Below are 22,577 nucleotides of genomic sequence, written 5' to 3'. Positions count from 1 at the left end.
TTGTTCTTTCCAGATTTCAACCCGTGCTGACGTTTTTGGGAGCATGAGCAGCGGCATGGTGCCCTTAATTAGGACACCTGCAGTGGATACAGTTAAGCTTCAGTTGATTGGCTGCACGTACACAGAGGGGTAAACCACAAGGAGAAGAGCTCCCTATGGGGAGTAGCTCCACGATATACAACTATACTAGAGCAGGGAAAGAGAAATTGACAAATTAGGGGCCTTAATCAGTTCAGCAGTGTACCATACAACTGAGCTTTGGTCAGACTGTCCTTTCGAGAAAGTCCCAAGGTGCCAAATGTTTTATACTGAGGGGGAGGGGGTGAAGGTGGGGGCAGTGGAGGGTTCTTCTGGGGTGGTGAACTATGCATCTCGGCCTGGTAGTGATGGTCAGCTGCCATCTCCAGACATCTCTGGGATAGGGATTCTGTGGAGCTATTGAGACTGATGTCCACATACTCTTTTGTATGCCCCCCGGCTGCAATACTACCCTCTGTGTCCTTGGAGCTGCCTGAGTGGTATATGCTGGTCTCAGACTCCTGACCGTCCTCCTTAGCGTGGTACAGGTGGGCTGGGCTGTGGGACTGGTGCAGCCCCGGGCTGCATTCTGGGCTGGGGTTAGAGAAGCAGACTGGGTCCATGACGGCTCCAGTGTGGTGGTAGTAGTCAGCCCCCTCTTGAAAACTGCTGTAAATGGGCCCCAGGTGAATTTTGGCCGGTCGCACTGAGAAATGCTGTTCAGAGAAACTGTAAGGTGAGGCACGGCCGGGGCTGTGGTAGTGGGCACTCAGGTCCTCCACACTCAGTTGCCTCCAGCGCCCAATGAGCTCCTCCTCCTCAGGGGCCAGCATGCTGCCACGGCGACTGTCTCCATAGGCGACACTGGGCGAGGAGGACGGTGGCAGAGGCTCATAGGGCTCACTGAAGCAAGAGGACATGGTGCGGCTGTAGACAGGCGAGCTGTCATTCTGGCGGTGGCTCATCTCTGCTTGCTGAAAGCTGTGGGTCTTGCTGAAACCACCAGGACTGTCTCTCTCCCAGGATGAGTCACTCTTCCTTTCATAGTCGCCCCCGTCTCTCCAGTCCATGTAGAGGGAATGGTGGTGGGGGGAGGATGCTGTGCTGCTAGGGGGACCATTGCCCTTGTCTTCAGACCCACCTCCACTGAAACTAGAATAGGAGCTGGAGGCAGCGCCTAGTGAGGCAGGAAACTTAGCAAAATGGTCCTGGGAGAAGCTGGGCCTCAGTCCTATGGAGCTCTCTTCTGGATTACTGTCTGTAGAGTTCTGGTGCCCGTACAAGAACTTTCTTTGGCCATGGAGGTCCATGCTGGGCCTGCGCTCACGGTGTCGATCATCAGGGCAGTATAGGGCTGTGTCACTACTGTGCAAGTCTGACTTGTAGGCCACCTGAAGGCCTAAGCATTCACCACTGCTAATGGTATCTAGAAGAAAGCCTTGGTCCTGGGGTTGGGGGCTAGGTGAATTGGAAGCTTGACTGCTGCATGTATCATCCGGTTTCTCTAGAACCTTGGCAATGACAGACGCAGAAACAGAGTCTGAGTAGGGAGTGTGGCAGAGAGGAGTTCCTTCCATGTGCATGGTAACACGCTCCTGGAATTCGGCAGGCAGCTGAGAGAAAGTAAAGGGTGACCATTAAAGTTACCAGACCTGACCTCAGTCTGTGACATGTAAATTTAAACTAGTAAACCTCAGATTATCTGGCATTTAATGTATTGCCAAAAAAATCACAAAAAGAAGACCAGGAAGACTTAGACAAGATCATGAGTTTGAACTGTGCCATTCTGGGTATCTTTCACAAAGAAAGACAGTGCTCCCCTAATCTTCTGTATCTGCTTCACCATAGTAACAAGTAACATACTTATTGCAGCACATAATCAACAGAAATAAACAAGAACAAGAAATTAGAAAACTAATTATTTGTATAATTAAGTACCAGGGGCCGGTTGCACAAAACACCTTAAGTTAAGATTTTCCTTAAAGTCAGAGTTAAGGTTTCCTTAAAATATAATCGGTTATACAAAGCACCCTTAAGTCTTTTCCTTAAGGTTTCCTGAAATGTTCCCTAAAGTATTTATGGTTTTCTCCTTATCTTGGTCTTATACTTAAGGATTCCCTTAAAGTTTGTTAAAACGATACACGAAAGCTCTTAGCAAACAAAGTAAGAAACAAAACTTAAGGTACCTCTGGCTTATTCTTTACCGCAACATGGCCGAGTTTAAGGAGAAAAATTAACCCACCCCACACCTATAGCACTCTGTTAGGCTATTGTGCTGCAGTCTAAACATGAAGGCTATTTATATGAGCGGAGCTAGTTCAGGCATGGCACTCGGGCAGCGCGCGCCATATCACCCAACGCCGTGTTCTTAGCCCATAGGCTTAGCTTGATAGGCGGCGCTATAAAGTCGCACAAATGCACGCACACGCGTCTTCGCACACACCATCCCCTTCTCCCCCATGTGGTCTGTCTGTTCTCCCCTTGGGGGATTTAACTTGTTGCTCCCTGCCTCATGTCATGCATGCTGCAGTGAAGGCAGGGAGCGCTTCCCCATGTACATCCATTCCGCCAATGTTAAACCATTTGTCATGTGTATGAATAAATGGTGAAATCAATCACGTGAGTGTCTTGACTGAAGTGTCGGCTACCGCGGTAAATGCAGGGTAACTGTTGATCTCATTTTGATCTACACAGTAAGAAGAAGTAGCTCTCACTTAAACGTTACTGTGTAGCAACAAGACCTACAAGTAAAGTTGATATCACCAGTTTTATTGGACTCCCTCCTGTAATTGGTTATCTCTTTTTTGGACATAAGTCAAGTTATCATATATATTTTTTATTTCTTGAATAGACCACTTCAGCAAACTCCTTGAGTTTATGTTTGTTGCAATTTGTTGCAAGTTTTTTTGTTTGCAGTTATTTGTGGATCAAATGTACTGTTTAGTATGTGCTTTGTTTTGTACAATATTTTCCTCCTCTGACCAATTTGGTTTTCTTGCCTTCTTTTCTTCATTGTTTTCCCCATAGATCTAGCTAGAGCTCCCATACAGACAGGCTATATTTTAGTACTTTTTGGGGTGTATAACATTATTAAATGTAAATGACAATATCTGTTCATTTACATTTAGTCATTTAGCAGACGCTCTTATCTAGAGCGACTTACAGTAAGTACAGGGACATTCTCCCTGAGGCAAGTAGGGTAAAGTGCCTTGCCCAAGGACACAATGTCATTTGGCATAACCCTAACCCTCGAACCAACAACCTTCTGATTAATAGCCTGACTCCCTAACCACTCAGCCATCTGACCCCCCCCATTTAACAATCTTAGCAGTAAAATATGTTTAGCCAAGAATCCATTTCATATATGGGAGACCTTAGAGATGATGAAAAACATTGTTGGGTTTAGTTCTACTTCCGGTAGGGGTATCTCAAAAACTTAAGCCCTTTTTGACCATTTGTCACTAGCCTATAAGCTGGAGCTAACTAGCTCTAGCTTTTGTAAGGTGACGCAATAGCGATACAACTGAACAAACGTGGTCTCCGTGGAAACGGTCAAATTTTACTGCTGTGAAATCACGTTCAATGTAGTAAATCCCTTAACGTTTCACCTTAGCTAAGGAAACCATTTAAAGGATTCTGTGCAACACCCTCAAGTAAATCCCTTAGCTAAGGAGAAATTTACCCGTAAGTGTCATAATTCAGGAAAAAATTTAGGTGTTTTGTGCAACCGGCCCCAGGAATTATAAATATAAGTATTAAATATACAGTCTTGGAGTGTTGCACCAAACAACATTTAATTGGAAATAGTTTTAGGATGGAAGATTTAGCAGTGTCACAATAGTAGCGGTTTCGATAGATTTGCAGAGTATTCACCTCAGACAACTGGGTTCTATAGTGTGACTTGTTGCACTGGAGTAGCTGAGCAGCCAGGTTGCAATCCTTTCTATAAAGATCCTGTTTCAAAATATTACACAACAATGGGAACAACATTAAGAATGATTGTTTTGTTTCCGAGACATCATACTGTAGGTATTTAACATGACCATACATTGTCTTCCTGCAGTTTCTCTATGGTCAGCTTGGCCTCCGTCAAGTGGTTATTAAGGACAATAACCTCTCTGCTAAGGGCTCGCTTCTCGTCGTCATGGTGTTGTGACTGAGGACAAAAGGAACTCATTAGTGAATAAAGTGATATATATTTTTATAGTCTGTTTGCTCCCTGCCTCATTTTGAATGTATTTGCTTGCAGGTGCTCTGAGGCAGGGACTGCTTCCCCTTGCACCACTCCACCAAAGTCAAACCTATTCTCATATCTATGGTAATCAACACATCAACACGTGACTGTCTTGACTGAACTGGAATTGGTGGTCTATGGGGTTACAAGTCGTATGAGTTTACTATGACCATGAGACAAAATCAGCTACTGATTACAGAGGTACTCATTCTTCAACTCACTGCAAAAAGCATGCATTTGTGATTAATAGATTACTCATTATAGATGCCTTTGATTCAAGTTTTTAAATCTGCATTAGAAAAATATCAGGTATAAGAATGTGATGAGAGAAAGTCAGAGCCACTATTCCTTAATACTATTTTCTTTTTGCCCCTTACATACCCCTGATTATCATTATTAGTGTTGTATTTTCTTTAAATCTACAGTAGGAAAGGTCATATGACCTTGAGACAAAATCAGTTGTCTATTCAGACAAGAGACAGTCATACAATTCTTGATGGTAGTTTGGTTAATTGTACCTCTCCTGAAGCAAAGCTGTGTATGACAAATGATTAAATGCACAGGGCGTGTACAAGCTCATTATTCTGCTATTGGAAAGAGGACAGTTTACTGCAAAAGGCTGTAATTAACGTCAGCTTCCCCAACAACCATGCATTCAAATTCCAAAACGTTCAGTGGTTTCACTACTTTTTCTAAACACAATCACTTTCCTGCATCCCCTATGAACATATTCTGGTGCACACTTACACACTCTTACAAACACTTGTACTGACATACATTATAGGATCAAGGGTTTTATAACTTACATTTCTGTGATTCCTCTCCTCCAGATCTTGATTGATCCTTTGCAGTGCTGAGTAGCTGCTTTGTATTCTTAGAGGTGTTAAAAATAACAGCGCAGTATACACACACACGCACACACATAAATATGTGATTAACTAATACAACTGAATAATAACCTTTGGCGTGTCAGTCATAGAAATTAAAATGACAATTACGTTAAGATTGCATCTATCTGTCATGTATTAGGTTTTATTTGATTTATGTGTCAGAAATGAAGTCAGTGATAAGCAGTAGATATGGCACACCTGCGTAGTTTTTCTGTAAACTTTTCAAGCTCTTCCTGGGCCCTGCGGAGCTCTGTCTCCAGATACTGGCGTGTGGAGTCAAACTCACTTTCCAGCAGCTCAAGCTTGTGGGTGGTATAGGACAGCCGCTTTCGCAAATCCTCCTTCTGCTCCTGCAAAGAACTGCACACATAAGCCACACATCATTTATGTATGCAAACGTATGTAGATTAAATGAATATTGATCCATTTATCTTGTTTTTCAAATTGTGCCATGCGATGATGGGGAGATAAACACAAAGGTGGTTTCCCATATGTTATCCAGTTAAACAGGACAACCAGGGTTGATTTAAAACACATATAGTATATACTGGACACACAGTATATCCTAGATATGATAGCAGGGCAAGTGTGAGAAGAGAAAACGCACCCAACTTTTACGAAGTGGCTGTAGCAGACTGATGGACAGATGGAGGAATAATAGTAATGAAAGTATCAACTGGTGGAAAGCAGATAGCACTGAGAGAGACATAGATGGTCATCCGACATCCTCTCACTCATCTCTGTCTTAATGACAAGATAATTTGAGATAAAATGAGAATGGATTCCTTTCAATAACTTAAGTGGACACGTGGAGTTGTTAGACAATTTACATTTATATGTATTTTTTTTAGCAATAATGGAGGAAATCTTGAATGTGATACATTTAAAATACATATCAACAAACAAAAAATCACCACCAGACACATATGCACACAAAAAAGCATTTACAAACAACAAACAAATCAAACAAAAACTACGCAGTGGAGTGATAACATTATTCTCCAATTGCCTCAGGTGATTTTATTTTCAGACAATGCCTTGAAAACATTGTTTTCACCCCACCCATCCAGGCGTGGCCTGAAAAACACAAGCTTCTGTTTTGTAGCATAGTAATGTAATCTACTTAAAGGAATCCAAATCCCACATTAGTGACTTGTCAAAATGGGATCTGAGTCATAGGACTATAGTGTTTTTATTTAAGGGCAGCATGGTGAAATGATGAGGTGGGATGACTAGATTTGGAGGACGGCCTCCACCTCCATCTGAATGGATGGCTCAGAGGTGAAAGGAACAACCTCTGTGAGTGGATAGTGCATGGCTTTCAAAGTGTTTGCTCTTACCTCTTTTTTTGATGTTTACCACCATTTCTGGGGACTTTTAGGGAGGTTTTGCCGATATATATTTTTTTCATTGTTTGTCTGTGTTCACAACTTCTCATGTGTAATGTGGATTCGACACAGAGAGTGGCTTGGGGTGTATTTCACACTGGGCTCAGCTAAGTTGTGTGCCCTGAAGAATGAATGACTTGTCTACCTGTGTTGATCCTGCCAAACAGATCAAAGAGACAGGTTGGCAAGAGTTAGAACCTACTGAATTAAACAATAATTATACATTAGACTCAGCAGTTCAAAAACCATTTTCATATGTTTATCTGGTGTCTATGCATGCAGGCAATAACTGACATTTCCTTAAACCAGTTTAACAGACAAGCCACTTGTGAAAATATTTTTCCTCCCACCTAATTTCCGTCCACAGGTACAGCAGTGATCACACAGACAAACTGTGTGGGGGATGAGCTGAGACAGAGTACCTTTTTTCAATTATTAGAGATGGACCTGCATTGCTTAAGCATTATGGTTAAGGCCTTTTTTCTCTCAAACACACACACATACACACACGCACACACACCAAACATACAAGTAAAGATTACTAAAGACACACATAAAATACCATAAGCGTTCACATACATGAAATGTATACACATACAGCACACACACACACTGTGGTGGAAATTTAGAATATAGTTCCAATGTATGTGTTTTATATATACAGTTAGGTCCATAAGTATTTGGACATTGACACAATTTTCATCATTTTGGCTCTGTATACCACCACAATGGATTTGAAATGAAACAATCAAGATGTGCTTTAAGTGCAGACTTTCAGCTTTAATTTCAGGGTATTTACATCCAAATCAGGTGAACGGTGTAGGAATTACAATACATTTTATATGTGCCCCCCCCCCTTTTTAAGGGACCAAAAGTAACTGGACAATTGGCTGCTCAGCTGTTCCATGGCCAGGTGTATGTTATTCCCTCATAAAGGGAGTTCGTTATTTCATTGACAAGGAGCAGATAAAAGGTCTAGAGTTCATTTCAAGTATGGTATTTGTGTTTGGAATCTGTTGCTGTCAACTCTCAATATGAAGTCCAAAGAGCTGTCACCATCAGTGAAGCAAGCCATCGTTAGGTTTGTTTTGATTTTTCAGCCTATCAGAGAGATAGCAAAAACATTAGGTGTGGCCAAATCAACTGTTTGGTACATTCTTAAAAAGAAAGAACGCACTGGTGAGCTCAGCAATACCAAAAGACCTGGAAGACCACGGAAAACAACTGTGGTGGATGACAGAAGAATTCTTTCCCTGGTGAAGAAAAACCCCTTCACAACAGTTGGCCAGATCAAGAACACTCTCCAGGAGGTAGGCGTATCTGTGTCAAAGTCAACAATTAAGAGAAGACTTCACCAGAGTAAATACAGAGGGTTCACCACAAGATGTAAACCATTGGTGAGTCTCAAAAACAGGAAGACCAGATTAAAGTTTGCCAAAAAACATCTAAAAGAGCCTGTACAGTTCTGGAACAACATCCTATGGACAGATGAGACCAAGATAAACTTGTACCAGAATGATGGGAAGAGAAGAGTATGGAGAAGGGAAGGAACTGCTCATGATCCAAAGCATACCACCTCATCAGTGAAGCATGATGGAGGTAGTGTTATGGCGTGGGCATGTATGGCTGCCAATGGAACTGGTTCCCTTGTATTTATCGATGATGTGACTGCTGACAAAAGCAGTAGGATGAATTCTGAAGTGTTTCGGGCAATATTATCTGCTCAGATTCAGCCAAATGCTTCAGAACTCATAGGACGGCGCTTCACAGTGCAGATGGACAATGACCCGAAGCATACTGCGAAAGCAACCAAAGAGTTTTTTAAGGCAAAGAAGTGGAATGTTCTGCAATGGCCAAGTCAATCACCTGACCTAAATCCAATTGAGCATGCATTTCACTTGCTAAAGACAAAACTGAAGGGAAAATGCCCCAAGAACAAGCAGGAACTGAAGACAGTTGCAGTAGAGGCCTGGCAGAGCATCACGAGGGACGAAACCCAGCGTCTGGTGATGTCTATGGGTTCCAGACTTCAGGCTGACATTGACTGCAAAGGATTTGCAACCAAGTATTAAAAGTGACAATTAGATTTATGATTATGTTAGTTTGTCCAATTATTTTTGGTCCCTTAAAAAGGGGGGGGCCACATATAAAATGTGTTGTAATTCCTACACCGTTCACCCGATTTGGATGTAAATACCCTGAAACTAAAGCTGAAAGTCTGCACTTAAAGCACATCTTGATTGTTTCATTTCAAATCCATTGTGGTGGTATACAGAGCCAAAATGATGAAAATTGTGTCAATGTCCAAATACTTATGGACCTAACTGTATGTAATGTAATGAATTGGGACTTTGAAGGATGCAAGCTCTGTAGAATGGATGTAGCAGTTGGTCTTAAGGTATTTATGGTGTTGTTTTATGATGCCTAATTAAGAAGCCAGGGGCACAGAGGTTGGGGGATTCTTGAGTTCCCGTGGCCTAAAGGGAGAAGGGTAGATGGATCAGTTGATCTAGCAGCTCTGACCTTTTGGCCAAGGAGATTGTGTCCTGTGTCCTGTTTGTGTTTCATTAAGGGTATCTTTACCATCCTTATTTAGAGAAGGAGCTGGGACATCAAAGAACTGTGGGACACTTGATGTGGAGTCAAACTGTCACTGAGTGGTGCTGGCCAATCACAGAGACTGCTATATTGATTGATTGAACATCTTGAAGATCCTATGTTCTAAGTTTATATAAGGCAGGGCTTTATGGTTGTTCTCCACCACTCTCTCGAACAACCTGTAGGTTACATCTGCATGTCTTTCGCTATGACGGGTCCAGAGTACTCTGTTAATTCTTAAGTTGTACAAACTAAATAAATTGTATTGAAACCGCCATCTTGACTATTCAGATCTACACACAGTGCCACTTGAATTCTTCCATTACACACAATGTGGCCCTTAAGCAGATAGGAGTCACAGAGACATGTCCCCTCCAGATGGGGACAGTTCACCCTTACAACTGGGCCTCATGCTAGAAGCTCTAGATGCTCCCCTATTCATCCTTTCCCAATGTGTGCGCATGGAATGGTATATTCATGCACTTGCACTTTTACATCTCAGCAGGATTGCCTGCTCAATCTCAATTTCCTGTGACAGAAATGTATGTCTGCCGGCACCTTAAAATACCATTGACAGCTTATTTCTATTCATGTCAAACGCTTACTCTATTTACTGCAGTGCACTCCCTGACTGGCTTTTCTTATATTGGGTGAAACAGAGTTTTTAAAATTCAGATTGAGCTACCTCCTACTCATATCCCATGCTGGCATTTGAGAGGAAAGCTAGAGAAGAAGGTGCCAAGAACACAAGGTGTGGGCTGCTACTCGGATCTGCCTTTCTGCTGCAGAGAGAGAGATGGGGAAAGGAAGACATATTTCTTATGTCTTTGAGTTATCTGTAAGACATTAAATGAACGTTTGACCAACAGAATCCACAACTACTCACCGGCATTCATCTGCATGCACCAAGACAACAATATTCAACCATCAGTAATAACAAAAAAGGAAAAGGGGGAACTGAACATGCTATTACACAACCAATCAGAGTAATGAAACGACTTATTGGATGTTTACGAAAATGCCTCAACGGCGCTCCTCATTGTATTTAGCACACCCTTAAACGGCGATTGGCCCGACATGATTCTGGTCTCATTGCAATCTCTTTCAATGGGAGGGTGCTCAGACCTATCTGCCAGAGCAAATAAAACATGAGCTGGCTGATTAGTCTGGTTGCCAGGATAAAGAGAAGACGGAATGAAAGGAAAATAGAGTGAGAGGGGGAAAAGAGAGAAAGAGGGGTAAAGCAAAGAACAAAGGAGTGCTGGTGAGCATAGGGCTTATCAATTCAGTCTTTTGAGATTGTGGAGTGTGGTGTTGCAGGCAACACCACACTCCAAAACAATGTGTGCATGAGCGCATGTGTGTTACAGTGTGTGTGGAAATTATGTCAAACACTATTAATATTGGTCCTGGCATATCAAGACAACATCTAACCATCTCCAACAGTGAGAGATAATTACTGGAACAATTTGGAGAAATAAATAATCAGGCCACTGATTCAGAGACACATTTGGGAAATTTGATGGAGCAAGGCTGGTGGTTAGAAAAACAACACAACTACATTACTACTACGCTACTACAACTCACATACACACAAAAAACACATGCTGTTAAAAAGTTCTCGCCTTCAAGCAAGAAAAGTGTGTTTTTGTGCAGAGAAATCTTGGATACTTATTTTTTTCTCCATAAAGTTAGCAGCGTAAGTGAACAGTAATTTGTAACCTTTCTAGTACACAGTCACAGATTATCATCTAAGAATGGGTCACTAAAGGTTTGTTTTTAAGGCAGTAAAAAAAACTTTGTCATGGGAACTGATCTTGAAGTGAGCTTATATTGTGGTGGCAATGCTGACTATGGACAGAAAGAGACAGCAATTAAAAAATGTCAGTAAAAATAGACAGAGGTTACTTCCCACCAGAATACATTGCTCGTGACTGCAGCTCAACTGGACTGGTAGAGAGCACAACCAAACAGCAAAGTAGCCGCTCTCTCTACATTGTGTTCAATACAATTAAATGTTTCGATTTGGCAGACAGTTTCATCCAAAGCGACATACAAATAGGACATATATGTTAGCCTGGGTGCCAGCCCAACTTAGCCCCGCCCACAAAAAAAATTGGTCAGGAAGTTGGGTCTGGGGTCGCTAGTTTTGGGAAAAAGTATGTCCGAACAGGAGCTGTTCGGACCAATCAAATTGTCAGGGCGGGCTTTATACGATGATGGACAGATGATCAACAGTAACGTAATCAACCACGTCACCAAAGAGTGCTTGGGTTGAATTTATTTTCAACAAACATGGCTGCCGCTGGAGAGCTGAGCTGTGATGATTCTGCCATCGAGTCTGTTTTAGAAGACTTCGACAGCGCATTAATTTTGAAAGAGGAACAGAGAAACGCAATCAAGGAATTTGTCGATGGAAAATATGTTTTTGCCGTCCTTCCTACGGGATTCGGTCAAAGTTAACATACTACGTTGCTCTGATTGGTTGTAGGTCTATCCAATTGAGCGAAGAGGCATTTTTTTTTCAGGGTTCGGTTGAAACACGCTCCATACTTACAGCCCAACGGCGCGGTATCAGACTCATATTCTGACTAGAATTATGAGTATGACAACGTCAGGCTACATATATGTAGAAAGTACAGCAGAAATCAAGGATCAGAGGAGCATAGTTCAAAGGTGGTTAGAGTCAAATGAACAGTCTGTATGCACTGTGCCAATAACATCTCAACTACCTGGCAAAGTGCAACAATAACAACATCTCTACTGCAGTGTGACATTAATATTTCAATTATAATATTGCAACAAAAGCAGCATCATAGAAATGCAAAATCACAAACAATTTAGTTGATGCAGCCAAGATAACAATCCAAGTTGAAAACAGATCAAATCTACGGCAAAGTCTATGAAAAAAAATGTTTCTTTACAGTCCTGTATGTTGTCTAAAGGGAGTCAGATGGCTGAGTGGTTAGGGAATCAGGCTAGTAATCTTAAGGCTGCCAGTTCGATTCCCGGCTGTGCCAAAAATGACAAGGCACTTCACCCTACTTGCCTCGGGGGGAATGTCCCTGTACTTACTGTAAGTCGCTCTGGATAAGAGCGTCTGCTAAATGTAAATGCAACACCTTTTATACAGAGTACCATCGGATTTATGATGACTTCTAAAGAACTTATATGGACTGCAGGCCATACAATCGTCCATATATATAATATCCTCATAAATCATAAATCTGATGGTACACTGTATAAAAGGTGCTATGTTTAGACAATGTAAAACGAAGATAAATTATCTTTATGTTTTCATTTATTACTTCCTTTAACATAACTATACGAAAACAATTCCAACAATTTAAAACACTAGTAATAAAGAGTATTGAAATACAGCAGTACTTGAAACACTGCTTCAGTAGCTCATTACTCATCCAAACCAGTGCACTCTCAGAGTCTAGGACTACAGTTTCCCAACTCACTTCCTCATTCACAGCAGAATTAGGCCTTAAGGCCCTCCAATCTGTCTCGATCTAAAATATACATCCACACCTCTGGCAGATTTCGTAAAACCGGAAGTCCCTCAAAAAGTAGCTGGAAATGTATTTATTACATATCACAGAGTTGATGAAACTGGAACTTAGAGACACTGGAATGCTGGGTGTCAAGTGTGCATCAGTACGGCTGCTCTGGGGGCTGCAGATGATCTGTGCCTCTCTGTGTGCAAAGCTTTTCTGACTAGTAGGTGTCTGTCTGTTATTTGGAGTTACTCGTTTACTCATTTTCTACTAAACAAAATGAAGAGGAGTGAGAGACGAAGGAAGGAAGGAAGGAAGGAAGGAAGGAAGGAAGGAAGGAAGGAAGGAAGGAAGGAAGGAAGGAAGGAAGGAAGGAAGGAAGGAAGGAAAAAGGAGACTAACCTCCTCTGTACCTTTATTGGCCGTTGTGATTTTATTGAACTGATACAGTTAGCTGCTGATACAGAGGTGAAAATATTCAATATGGGGTGTTGTTTGAACAACCTGTCAAATGTATCACCCTTCCCCGAGGCTGTATAATTTGTCATAACAAATCCCAAATCATCATAGTAGATACACCAAAGAACTATTACCATCTTTACATTACATTTAGCAATATCAGTTCAACAGACAATATCTGTTCATTTACATTTAGTCATTTAGCAGACGCTCTTATCCAGAGCACCTTACAGTAAGTACAGGGACATTCCCCCGAGGCAAGTAGGGTGAAGTGCCTTGCCCAAGGACACAACGTCATTTGGCACGGCCGGGAATCGAACTGGCAACCTTGAGATAACCAGTCCGACTCCCTAACCGCTCAGCCATCTGACCCTGACCCATCTTGTTGACAAATCATTTATGTGGCCAGCATAGAACATTTACAGCACCAGAACAGATACAATGTTTGATGGGGAGGGGGGAACACAAGAAAACAAATTTGAAAGTAAGCTACAAACAATTGTTTGGTAAACTTAAAGGTGAAATTCCAAAACTACAGCCTATAGTATGTCTATATTTTCATCAAGTAAGTCCATCAGACTCATAGAATGTAAAAGTTAAATACCAAAGATACACCACTTTTTACTTTACATAAACACCCAGTTGGAACCTTTCACCTTAAGATAAATCATCCAATGCAGCTAAATGTATATGCACTGGTGAGGCATGGCACCACATTCTTTTACAAAGCAAAATGTATATTGATTTTAAACAGCATGAAATGTGTTCACAGAAAGGAAACTGACATGTGCACCCACAGTTAAGCCACATCACGCAAACACAAACAAACACTACAGACTTAATGCCAAACGTAGATTCCACATCAACAGTGTGGCATTAAAGCAGTACCTTCCGCTAGCACACAGCTTCATCCTGAACAGCTGGGGGAGACACAGAGAGATCCAACCCCTACTGTACTCCCTGTCTTAGCTCTGCCGGCGCTAGGATAAAAAAATCCCTGTGCTATCCAAGCTGGCTTACTTAGCTCTGTTAAGCCTAGAGAAACCTTGAACAGCTCAGAATGGGAGAGCAAAAAGAGAGCTAGAAAAGGAGGGAGTGAGAGTGAAAAAGCAGGGAGGAGGGGGCAGAGGAGATAGGAAGGGAGAGAGAAAGAGAGATAAATGGTGTAGCTGTGTGGGCTTTGTGCAGTCAGAGAGGAAGAGGTTCTTACCTTATAGTCTTCATCTCGTTGTCAGAAACCTAAAAGGTAGCACATACAATAGGTTAGTGACCCAGGGGATGCCAGAATCATTGCTGCAGTCGAGAGCACCATGTACACAGACACGCGTCAAAATTCAGACTCCTGTTTCCGTCTCTGCCTTAACCAATTTTTTCTCACTTCGTCTACCTCCCCACCACCCTATTGCTTCTCACTCCCTTCCGTATAATTCTTTTATATCTCTCTCAATCTCCCACTCTAACTCATTTTATTCTCTTTTCAGGCAGAGCTCACCCTACTATGAAGCAAGTTTACATCTGTGTTCAGCTGAAGTGTGAAGAGAACGGTCAAATTAAGAGTGTAAAAGAGTATGAGAGCAGTCGCGGAGCCAGAGGGGTGGCGGGGGTGGCACTGGACCCCCCTGATATCGGACTGGCCACCCCAGGTGCCACCCCAAAATGTCATTCGCTATCCCTGGCAATTGGATGCTGATTGACATTTAATTTATCTTGTTAAAAGAAGCGTTTATTTTGACATCTGGCAGCGCATTTTTTCAATCAAGGATATTTCCACAGTTCACCAGTCAGTCACAAATCACTACGCCAGCGCCTGATACAGCGCCACCGATGGAAGACAAGAGTATCATATTACAGTTATCGTTTTAATGTTTAGCATTGGGGTTGAGACTTCCTGAAAAAAACCGCGAACACTACTGGTAAACAACAAACTAACAGCCTAACATATAACACACGTCTTTTGGTGTGGGTCGCTACACTATGTTTGTACTTTAACTGCTAAGATTCCTTGATGAGATGCCTTATCAATCTATTAGCTAACGTTACAAAAGATGAACACTGCAGTCAGATAGCTACCCTGTTTGCTATTGTATAATGCCTGTTTGAAATACGTATTTCAGAGTAGAGTTAACTTAAAGGCTAGTTGATTGAAGATATGTGGGGATATGAAGGGATATGTTTGAGATTGGACTCAAATGTGGGTAATTGGATGTGTAGGCCTACATGTTATTTTTGCTTAGGGTTCACTTCAAACATTAAAAGAAAGGGTGAGATAGCAGACTTCTTCCAAAAAGAGCAAACAGGATCATGTGAAAATAGATCCCAGTCCTTGCACCACCCCAAGACCTCAGAGCAGCTCCCTTCCCAAGGCTACAGGCACCAAGTCAGAGCATACTAGGCAGTCAGTCACATGCCAAGTTTAGCTTGTGTTAGTAGGCCACACGTAAGCCTACACAAATGTTTTTTTCCGATTAAGCCTCACTTTAAAATGTTGGTTGTTGATTCATGAGTGTTCTTGTTTTGATGGCTGTGGCATTTTTTGCGTGAGTATATGTAACGGTTGTATATAGGTTCTGTTAAATTCCTGAATAAATGGGGACAGCCCATTTGATTGCGTCACCTTCACATTGTGCCGCGCTAAAAGCAAAGTAATAGGTTAATCCACAGCAGAATTTCCGATAACTGCCGTGGTGAGTCGCATGTTAGACGCTGCAGACATAAAATGAGCCAAGATGCTTTAAAGCCACCACACAATGTTAAATGCTACTGTATATTTGTTGTAATGAAGTTTAGAGATGAATGCCGTTTGTTTGGCGTCGCGTGAGACGTTAAATTTTGTCTCAAAGCTGAATGCTAAATGTAGCTAATTTTCCGTTGTTGCTAGCTACTAATGCTATTTCTCCGTCTGACTGTGCGTGGTGTAGGGCTATTTTATGTTTCTGTCTGCAACGTTGATGTGCCTGTCCTGACTCGGTCTGGTTTCCCTGTGTGCAGGTAACTGTCATTGAATGTGTACTGTACTTTTGTTATGTGAAATTGATTTTATAAAAACAACCACAGTTAACGAATTAATAAAGAGAGCAGAATTTCCGATAACTGCCATGGGCTACTTTATGTTTCTGTCTGCAACGTTGATGTGCCTGTCCTGACTCGGTCTGGTTTCCCTGTGTGCAGATGCTCTCCATCTGCAACTCCATAATACACAACCTAGTGAGACTGACACATAGAGGACCGTCACATTGGTGCCGTGACTGTGCCATGGAGTGAGTGGCCGTTTGCCTGCCTTTGCTGGACCGCTGTCGCTGTGACTGCATTTGGACATTGTGGACTGTGGTCTCCTGATGTGGACATCTCTCTGCATTATCCTTTACCGTTGGAAAGGACTCTAGCTCTGCTCAGATTTTTTTTTGTTTTGGGTCAGTTTTCTCTTGTTGGTTGATTTTATTTTATTTCTCTGCACTTGTTTTGGACTGTAGTCATAATGAGCAATCCTGCATTTGATTTGCCAGTTCATACTCCAGCTTCTGTTGGTAGGGGGAGGGGTGTACTGCAGATACCTGCTTCTTTTCTGGGTAGTCCTGTTGTTGGCAGTAACGTTGCATTAGGAGCAAATAGGATTGACTTTTCGACTGATCCCCCTGACATTACCGATATGCATAACCTACATGGGCAGCCAGTCACTAGTTCAATACCATACATTGGTCATGTTACCCCTGACTTGTTGGATCAAGTAGGCTCAATTGCTCAAAGGATTGGAGAGCAGATAGCCGACAATATTATGAGTCGTCTTAATCCACCTAGCTTGGGGTCAGACACACACAACGACCTGTGTACTGACAGTGACACTTTGACTCGACCTACCAAGACTGTATCTAGATATATCTCAGGCTCACTTGGTCACGCACAGAAATTTCAAGGAGCCTCCTTCCTTCAGAGGAGATGGATCTGACTCGCTTGACATTGAGGAGTGGGAAGACCTGATGAGGGCCTTTGTTAAGAAAGGAAATGTGAATGCTGACGAACATGTGGAGGAGATACTTGTTCACCTGCGGGGCAGAGCAAAAGATGTAGTAAAATTTTGGATTAGGAACAGTGAGTCTGACATCCAAACCAGCCCCAATGCTGTTTACAGTCTGCTTCGTAAGCATTTCAGTTGCAGTCAGTACTCACCAGTTCCCCTCTCTGACTTTTATACCACTTTGCCTAATGAGAGTGAAGAGCCTTACGATTACTGGTTGAGGCTAAACAAAGCACCAGATGTAGCCTCTGAATGTCTGAGGGAGCAAGACAAATTTTTGACAACCCAGGAACTGAGATTTCCCATATGTTCATCCGCCATTGTCCCAGTAAAGATTTGGCCCTGTCCTTTCGATCCAAGTCCATTGACAAATGGTCAGCTCATGAAGTGCAAGCTGTGTTGAATGCCCATAAGTCTAGTAAGTCCAAGAGTCTAGCTTCAAACCTGTTGGCTCGACATGTCGTGGTAAGATTGATAAGGCAAATGTTTCAAAGGTTGATGTTTATGCTGCTTCTGTCGCTTGCCATGACTCTGGATCACAGCAGTGTAGATCTACAGACCAGGTTAATCTAGAGAGTAATCAAAATAGGAGTCAGGTGGCTGAGCGGTGAGGGAATCGGGCTAGTAATCCGAAGGTTGCCAGTTCGATTCCCGGTCATGCCAACTGACGTTGTGTCCTTGGGCAAGGCACTTCACCCTACTTGCCTCGGGGGAATGTCCCTGTACTTACTGTAAGTCGCTCTGGATAAGAGCGTCTGCTAAATGTAATGTAAAATGCTGGAGAAAGTTTTGAGGCGCAATTCTCGCGTGACAAAGTGGGTACGGCTAAACTTATGGGCAGTGTGACATTGCAACCAGAGACTGAATATATAGCTTGGGGTAAACTCCCTAGCAAGGCCGTGGTGTCTGTGGGTAGTACTGTTGTCATGGGGCCCACTCAGTCTGAATCTAGGTCTAAACAGATCTTGGTCGGCCGAGTCATTGCACCACTATTTGGTGATGGTTTAGTCCCAGTTAAACTAGTTAACCCCACTAATCACCCTGTGACATTGAGAAGGAACTCATAAATCGCTGATCTATCCCCGTGCATTGCAGTAGAGGACTTCCCAGAGGTTGAAAGTGCCCAGTGTAATGTCCAGTGTAACGTCCAGTCGGGTGTCCAGTCCTGTCACATCCCCGAGCAACCTCCAAAGTTAGAAGAGGAGTTGACCAGCATTCTGAGGGACCTGGGAGTGAATGATTTAGACCTAAGTGCGTGTGAAGTGTCTCTTGAATGGAAGAACAAACTCCTCAACATCATCACATCACATGAGTCTATATTCTCGAAGAACAAGATGGATTGTGGTCTAGCAAATTATTTTGTTCACAGGATTCGTTTGGTTGATGACAAGCCATTTTGTTTACCTTATCGTAGGATACCCCCAAGTCACTATGAGAAGCTGCGGACAACTCTGAATGACATGGAGGAGAGTGGCATAATAAGGAAGTCTAACATTGAGTACGCATCACCTTTAGTACTCGTGTGGAAGAAAAATGGCGACCTCAGGCTCTGTAATGATTTCAGATGGCTTAACGCCAGGACAGTAAAGGATGCTCATCCTCTCCCACACCAGACAGACACACTTGCTGCTTTAGGTGGAAATGTTTTCTTCTCCACCATGGACCTGACATCCGGCTTTTATAATGTGCCACTACATGAGCAAGACAAAAAGTATACAGCATTCTCATCACCATTCGGCCTTCACGAATACAATCGCATGCCCCAATTCCTCACGAACAGCCCTGCTACATTTTTGCGGATGATGATGTCGATTTTTGGTGATAACAAAGCAAACTGGTGAAATTCATATCTAGACGATCTTTTGGTTTTTGCTCCAACTGAGCAGCTTGCACTTGACTGGCTGGAGATGGTGTTTTCGAGGTTGAAGACTCACAATTTGAAGCTCTCACCGAAGAAATGTAATTTTCTGAGAAGGTCTGTGAAATTTCTGGGTCACATCATATGTGAAGAAGGAGTTTGCACTGACCCTGAGAAAGTGCGGGCCATCACTGATATGCAGGTATCTGATTTAATGGACTCCGATGGCATCACTCCTTGTCCTAAGAAAATTAGATACATTTTGGGTATGGTCTTGTATTATCAACATTTTATTGAGAACTGTTCAGCCAAGGCAAAGCCCCTCTTCAAGATCATCTCCCAGCCGGACACGCAGTGCTTCAAAAAGAAGGGGAGACATCCTAAGAAGAAAGTTGTAAATGTTAAACTCACACAATCAGATTGGACTGAGGAATGCAAATGCGCATTTGAGACCTTAAAGCATGACTTGCTTTCGAGTGTAACGTTAGCTCACCCTGATTTTTATTACCATTTCATATTGGATGCGTCTTTTGATGGGTTGGGAGCAGTACTTTCACAGATCCCCAAAGGCAGCGACAAGGCGAGGCCAGTGGCTTTCGCGAGCAAGACGCTTTCACGCTCTCAAATGAACTACCCCGTGCACAGGCTCGAGTTCTTAGCCTTAAAATGGGCAGTATGTGACAAATTCCATTACTGGTTGAAAGGTCGTAATTTTACAGCTTGGACTGACAACAACCCCCTCACATACATACTCACCAAACCAAGACTGGATGCATGTGAACAGCATTGGGTAGCGAAGCAGGCATCCTATAGTTTCGACCTGAAGTACGTGCCAGGAGCTAGAAACATTGTGGCAGATGCACTCAGTAGGGAGCCTTTTGTCCAGTCCAGTGTCAGCCATCGCCTTGTAACAGAGCCTTACAATGCTTTGTTAAATCAACTGAATGGTGTGAAAGACGAAACAGTTCAAGATACTTTCAGATACTCAAACAACTGTCAACTGGTGAGCACACTTGTTGAACCAAGCTCTGATCTCTCCCAACCGCTTTCCCAGGGCAAGTTAACTTCTCAAGAGATCTCTGCTCTCTCAGATGCCCACTGCTCTGGTGGGACAGGCCGAATAATGGGGACTGGAGTCATCCCTCATCTTGAGAAGGAGGATTGTACCACTGCTCTGCCTACAAGCACTCTTCGGACTATGCAGGAGCAAGACAGCACCTTGAGTAGAGTGGTTTACTATGTCCAGAGACACAAGAGACCTGACAAACGTGAGCGTACAAGGAAGCCTCGTAGTGTACTCAAGCTGCTCAAGCACTGGAACAAACTCACACTGCAAGATGAAATGCTATTTAACCCTTGTGCTGCCTTCGGGTCACATGACCCAAAGGTTCATAACGAACCATTGTTGTGTTTACCCAGTTTTACCCAATACAAAAACAAATAAAAATAATTTTATTTTAACCTTTGCAATGTGGGGGGTCTGAGACAGCCCAACGGTTAAAAGAAAATGCTTCACTTTGTTTTTGTATGCAGTAAAGTTGTCGCAATACGACGGTGGGTCACAACGACTGATGGGTCAGAATGACCCGAAGATAACACAAGGGTTAAAGTGAAAAGAGATAACAACATGAACAACAAGCTCTACCAGTTTATTGTACCAGACAGCCTGAAACAACAAGTGCTTCATGGGATACACAACGCCGCAGGTCATCAAGGACGCTCACGTGCACTCTCACTGGCCAGACACAGGTTTTTGTGGACAGGCATTGCACATGACATTGTGCATTATGTCAGAAACTGCCAGCGTTGTATTGTTGGTAAGACGCCGGAGCCTCATGCTCGTGCTCCTCTGGAGAGTATTCTCACTGCCCGGGTCATGACCAAGGATGTCTCCTGGCCAACACAATCTGCATAGGGAGAATCGGACTGATTGTGGCCTAGGTCGAGGGCGCCAACCCAGACCTACTCACACATTAACTTTCACCTACTACAGATATCACCACCCCCCCACCCCCATCCAACGCCTTCGCCTGCTTGTTTCCCCAGGGTGGCTGGCGGGTCTGTGTCCAGCGCCTACCATGGCTGCAAGTCCAGATGCTGCTTGTCTACCCCCCCCACTCCCCGTTACAAGTCACGTGTTTTTGTAAATGTTGTTGTGCTTATGTGCTGAGGTTTTCCTCCTCTCTCCTCATGTTATGCTGTAACTTTCTAGTCTCGTCCTGTCTACCCCCTTGTCATGTTTGTGTATTAGAAACTGCAAGTGGCAGCTCGGATCTAAGATGGATTCGAGAGACCGCAGATAGAGTGCGGCTAGTTAGATCAACACTTGTATTATTGTTTTTGTTGATTTTATGTAAAGCACTTTGAGCTGCAATTCTTGTATGAAACGTGCTATATAAATAAAGTCTTACTTACTACAGAGCCCATGGAATTGATTAGCATTGATTTCTGGACAGCAGAGCAGGGCAGACAACAAGTCTGTAGAAGTACTTGTAGCAACGTATCATTTCACCAAGATGGCCTTTGCCTTTCCTTGTACAAACCAGTCAGCAAAACAAGTGGCTCACCGCTTATGGAATGATATTTTCTGCATATATGGCTATCCAAAGCGTGTGCACTCCGACCAGGGGGCCAATTTCTAAAGCAAGCTCATCAAGGAGTTGTTGGATATGGCTGGGATAAAGAAATCGCACACTACCCCTTACCACCCGATGGGTAATGGAATCACAGAGCGTTTCAACAGAACCTTAGGAAACATGATTAGAGCCTTACCCTCCAAGTCCAAAGCAAAGTGGCCCCAATCATTAAGAGGACTGACTTTCTGTTATAATTGCACTATCCATGAAACGACAGGTTTCGCACCTTTTTACCTCATGTTTGGGAGGATTCCCAGATTCCCGATCGATGTAATGTTCCAACATGCTCTAAAGAGCGATCGTGTCGTCACTCATGCAGAGTTTGTGTCCCACCTCAAAAGAGACCTGAGAGAGTCAGCAGAGGTTGCTTAGAGGCTTAGTTCAGCTGAACGGGTTCGTCATGCCAAGCTCTACAACCGCAAGGTAAAAGGCCCACCATTGACTGTTGGTGACAGGGTCTTGTTGGCAAACAGAGGTGAGAGAGGAAAACGGTAAGTTGCAGACAAATGGGAGTCAATTCCTTATTAACCCTTGTGTTATCTTCGGGTCATTCTGACCCATCAGTCATTGTGACCCACCGTCGTATTGCGACAAATTTACCTCATACAAAAACAAAGTGAAGCATTTTCTTTTAACTGTCGGGCTGTCTCAAACAGAGCAATTGAGCATTTTCTGAAAGGCGGAGAAGAACACCCAGGGCTTGGTTTACACCGATCGAAAATTCTAGCCACTGGGGGACCAAAAGCAGGCTAGGGGAACTCATATTAATGTTAAATAACCTCCTAAAGTGAAGTTTTCATGTCATGTCACCTTTAACTTGGGGGATAGCTAGGCTAACTATAGCTTTACTGCAAGGCAGCTGCAGAAACGCCACAAGCAAAGAGGCCAGGGTGATAACTATTTACTCATTTTACTTTGTGATGTGAAACACAATTGTGAAATGTATTGTTAGCTGATATTATTAAGGAAGTAGGCCCACAT

General features: G+C 43.0%; 1 protein-coding gene across 1 annotated transcript; it reads right to left on the bottom strand.

Annotated features, from left to right (window-relative positions):
- Window positions 1-227: 227 nt before the first annotated feature.
- On the bottom strand, window positions 228-14,314 carry si:dkey-174m14.3 (uncharacterized protein LOC563117 homolog). Its single transcript, XM_067242302.1, has 6 exons — window positions 14,301-14,314; window positions 5,341-5,502; window positions 5,059-5,125; window positions 4,067-4,174; window positions 3,892-3,972; window positions 228-1,631 (listed from the first exon to the last, which is right to left on the bottom strand). The coding sequence occupies exons 1-6, from the start codon at window positions 14,312-14,314 to the stop codon at window positions 228-230; spliced, it is 1,836 nt and encodes a 611-aa protein (XP_067098403.1).
- Between the last annotated feature and the right edge of the window lie 8,263 nt (window positions 14,315-22,577).

Source organism: Osmerus mordax, chromosome 8 (assembly GCF_038355195.1).
Source record: "Osmerus mordax isolate fOsmMor3 chromosome 8, fOsmMor3.pri, whole genome shotgun sequence".
In the NCBI taxonomy this organism is placed as follows: Eukaryota; Metazoa; Chordata; class Actinopteri; order Osmeriformes; family Osmeridae; genus Osmerus; species Osmerus mordax.
Note: the sequence above shows the minus strand (reverse complement) of the source record. Positions and strands in the feature narration are given on the sequence as shown.

What these genes read in the sequence shown, in the direction of transcription:
- si:dkey-174m14.3 (XM_067242302.1), bottom strand. An exon ending in TTTACAGAAAAACTACGCAG is followed by an intron (nt 5,126 to 5,340) that starts GTGTGCCATATC and finishes AACACCTCTAAG; the next exon opens with AATACAAAGCAGCTACTCAG. An exon ending in ATAGAACCCAGTTGTCTGAG is followed by an intron (nt 1,632 to 3,891) that starts GTGAATACTCTG and finishes ACTTTCTCTCAG; the next exon opens with CTGCCTGCCGAATTCCAGGA.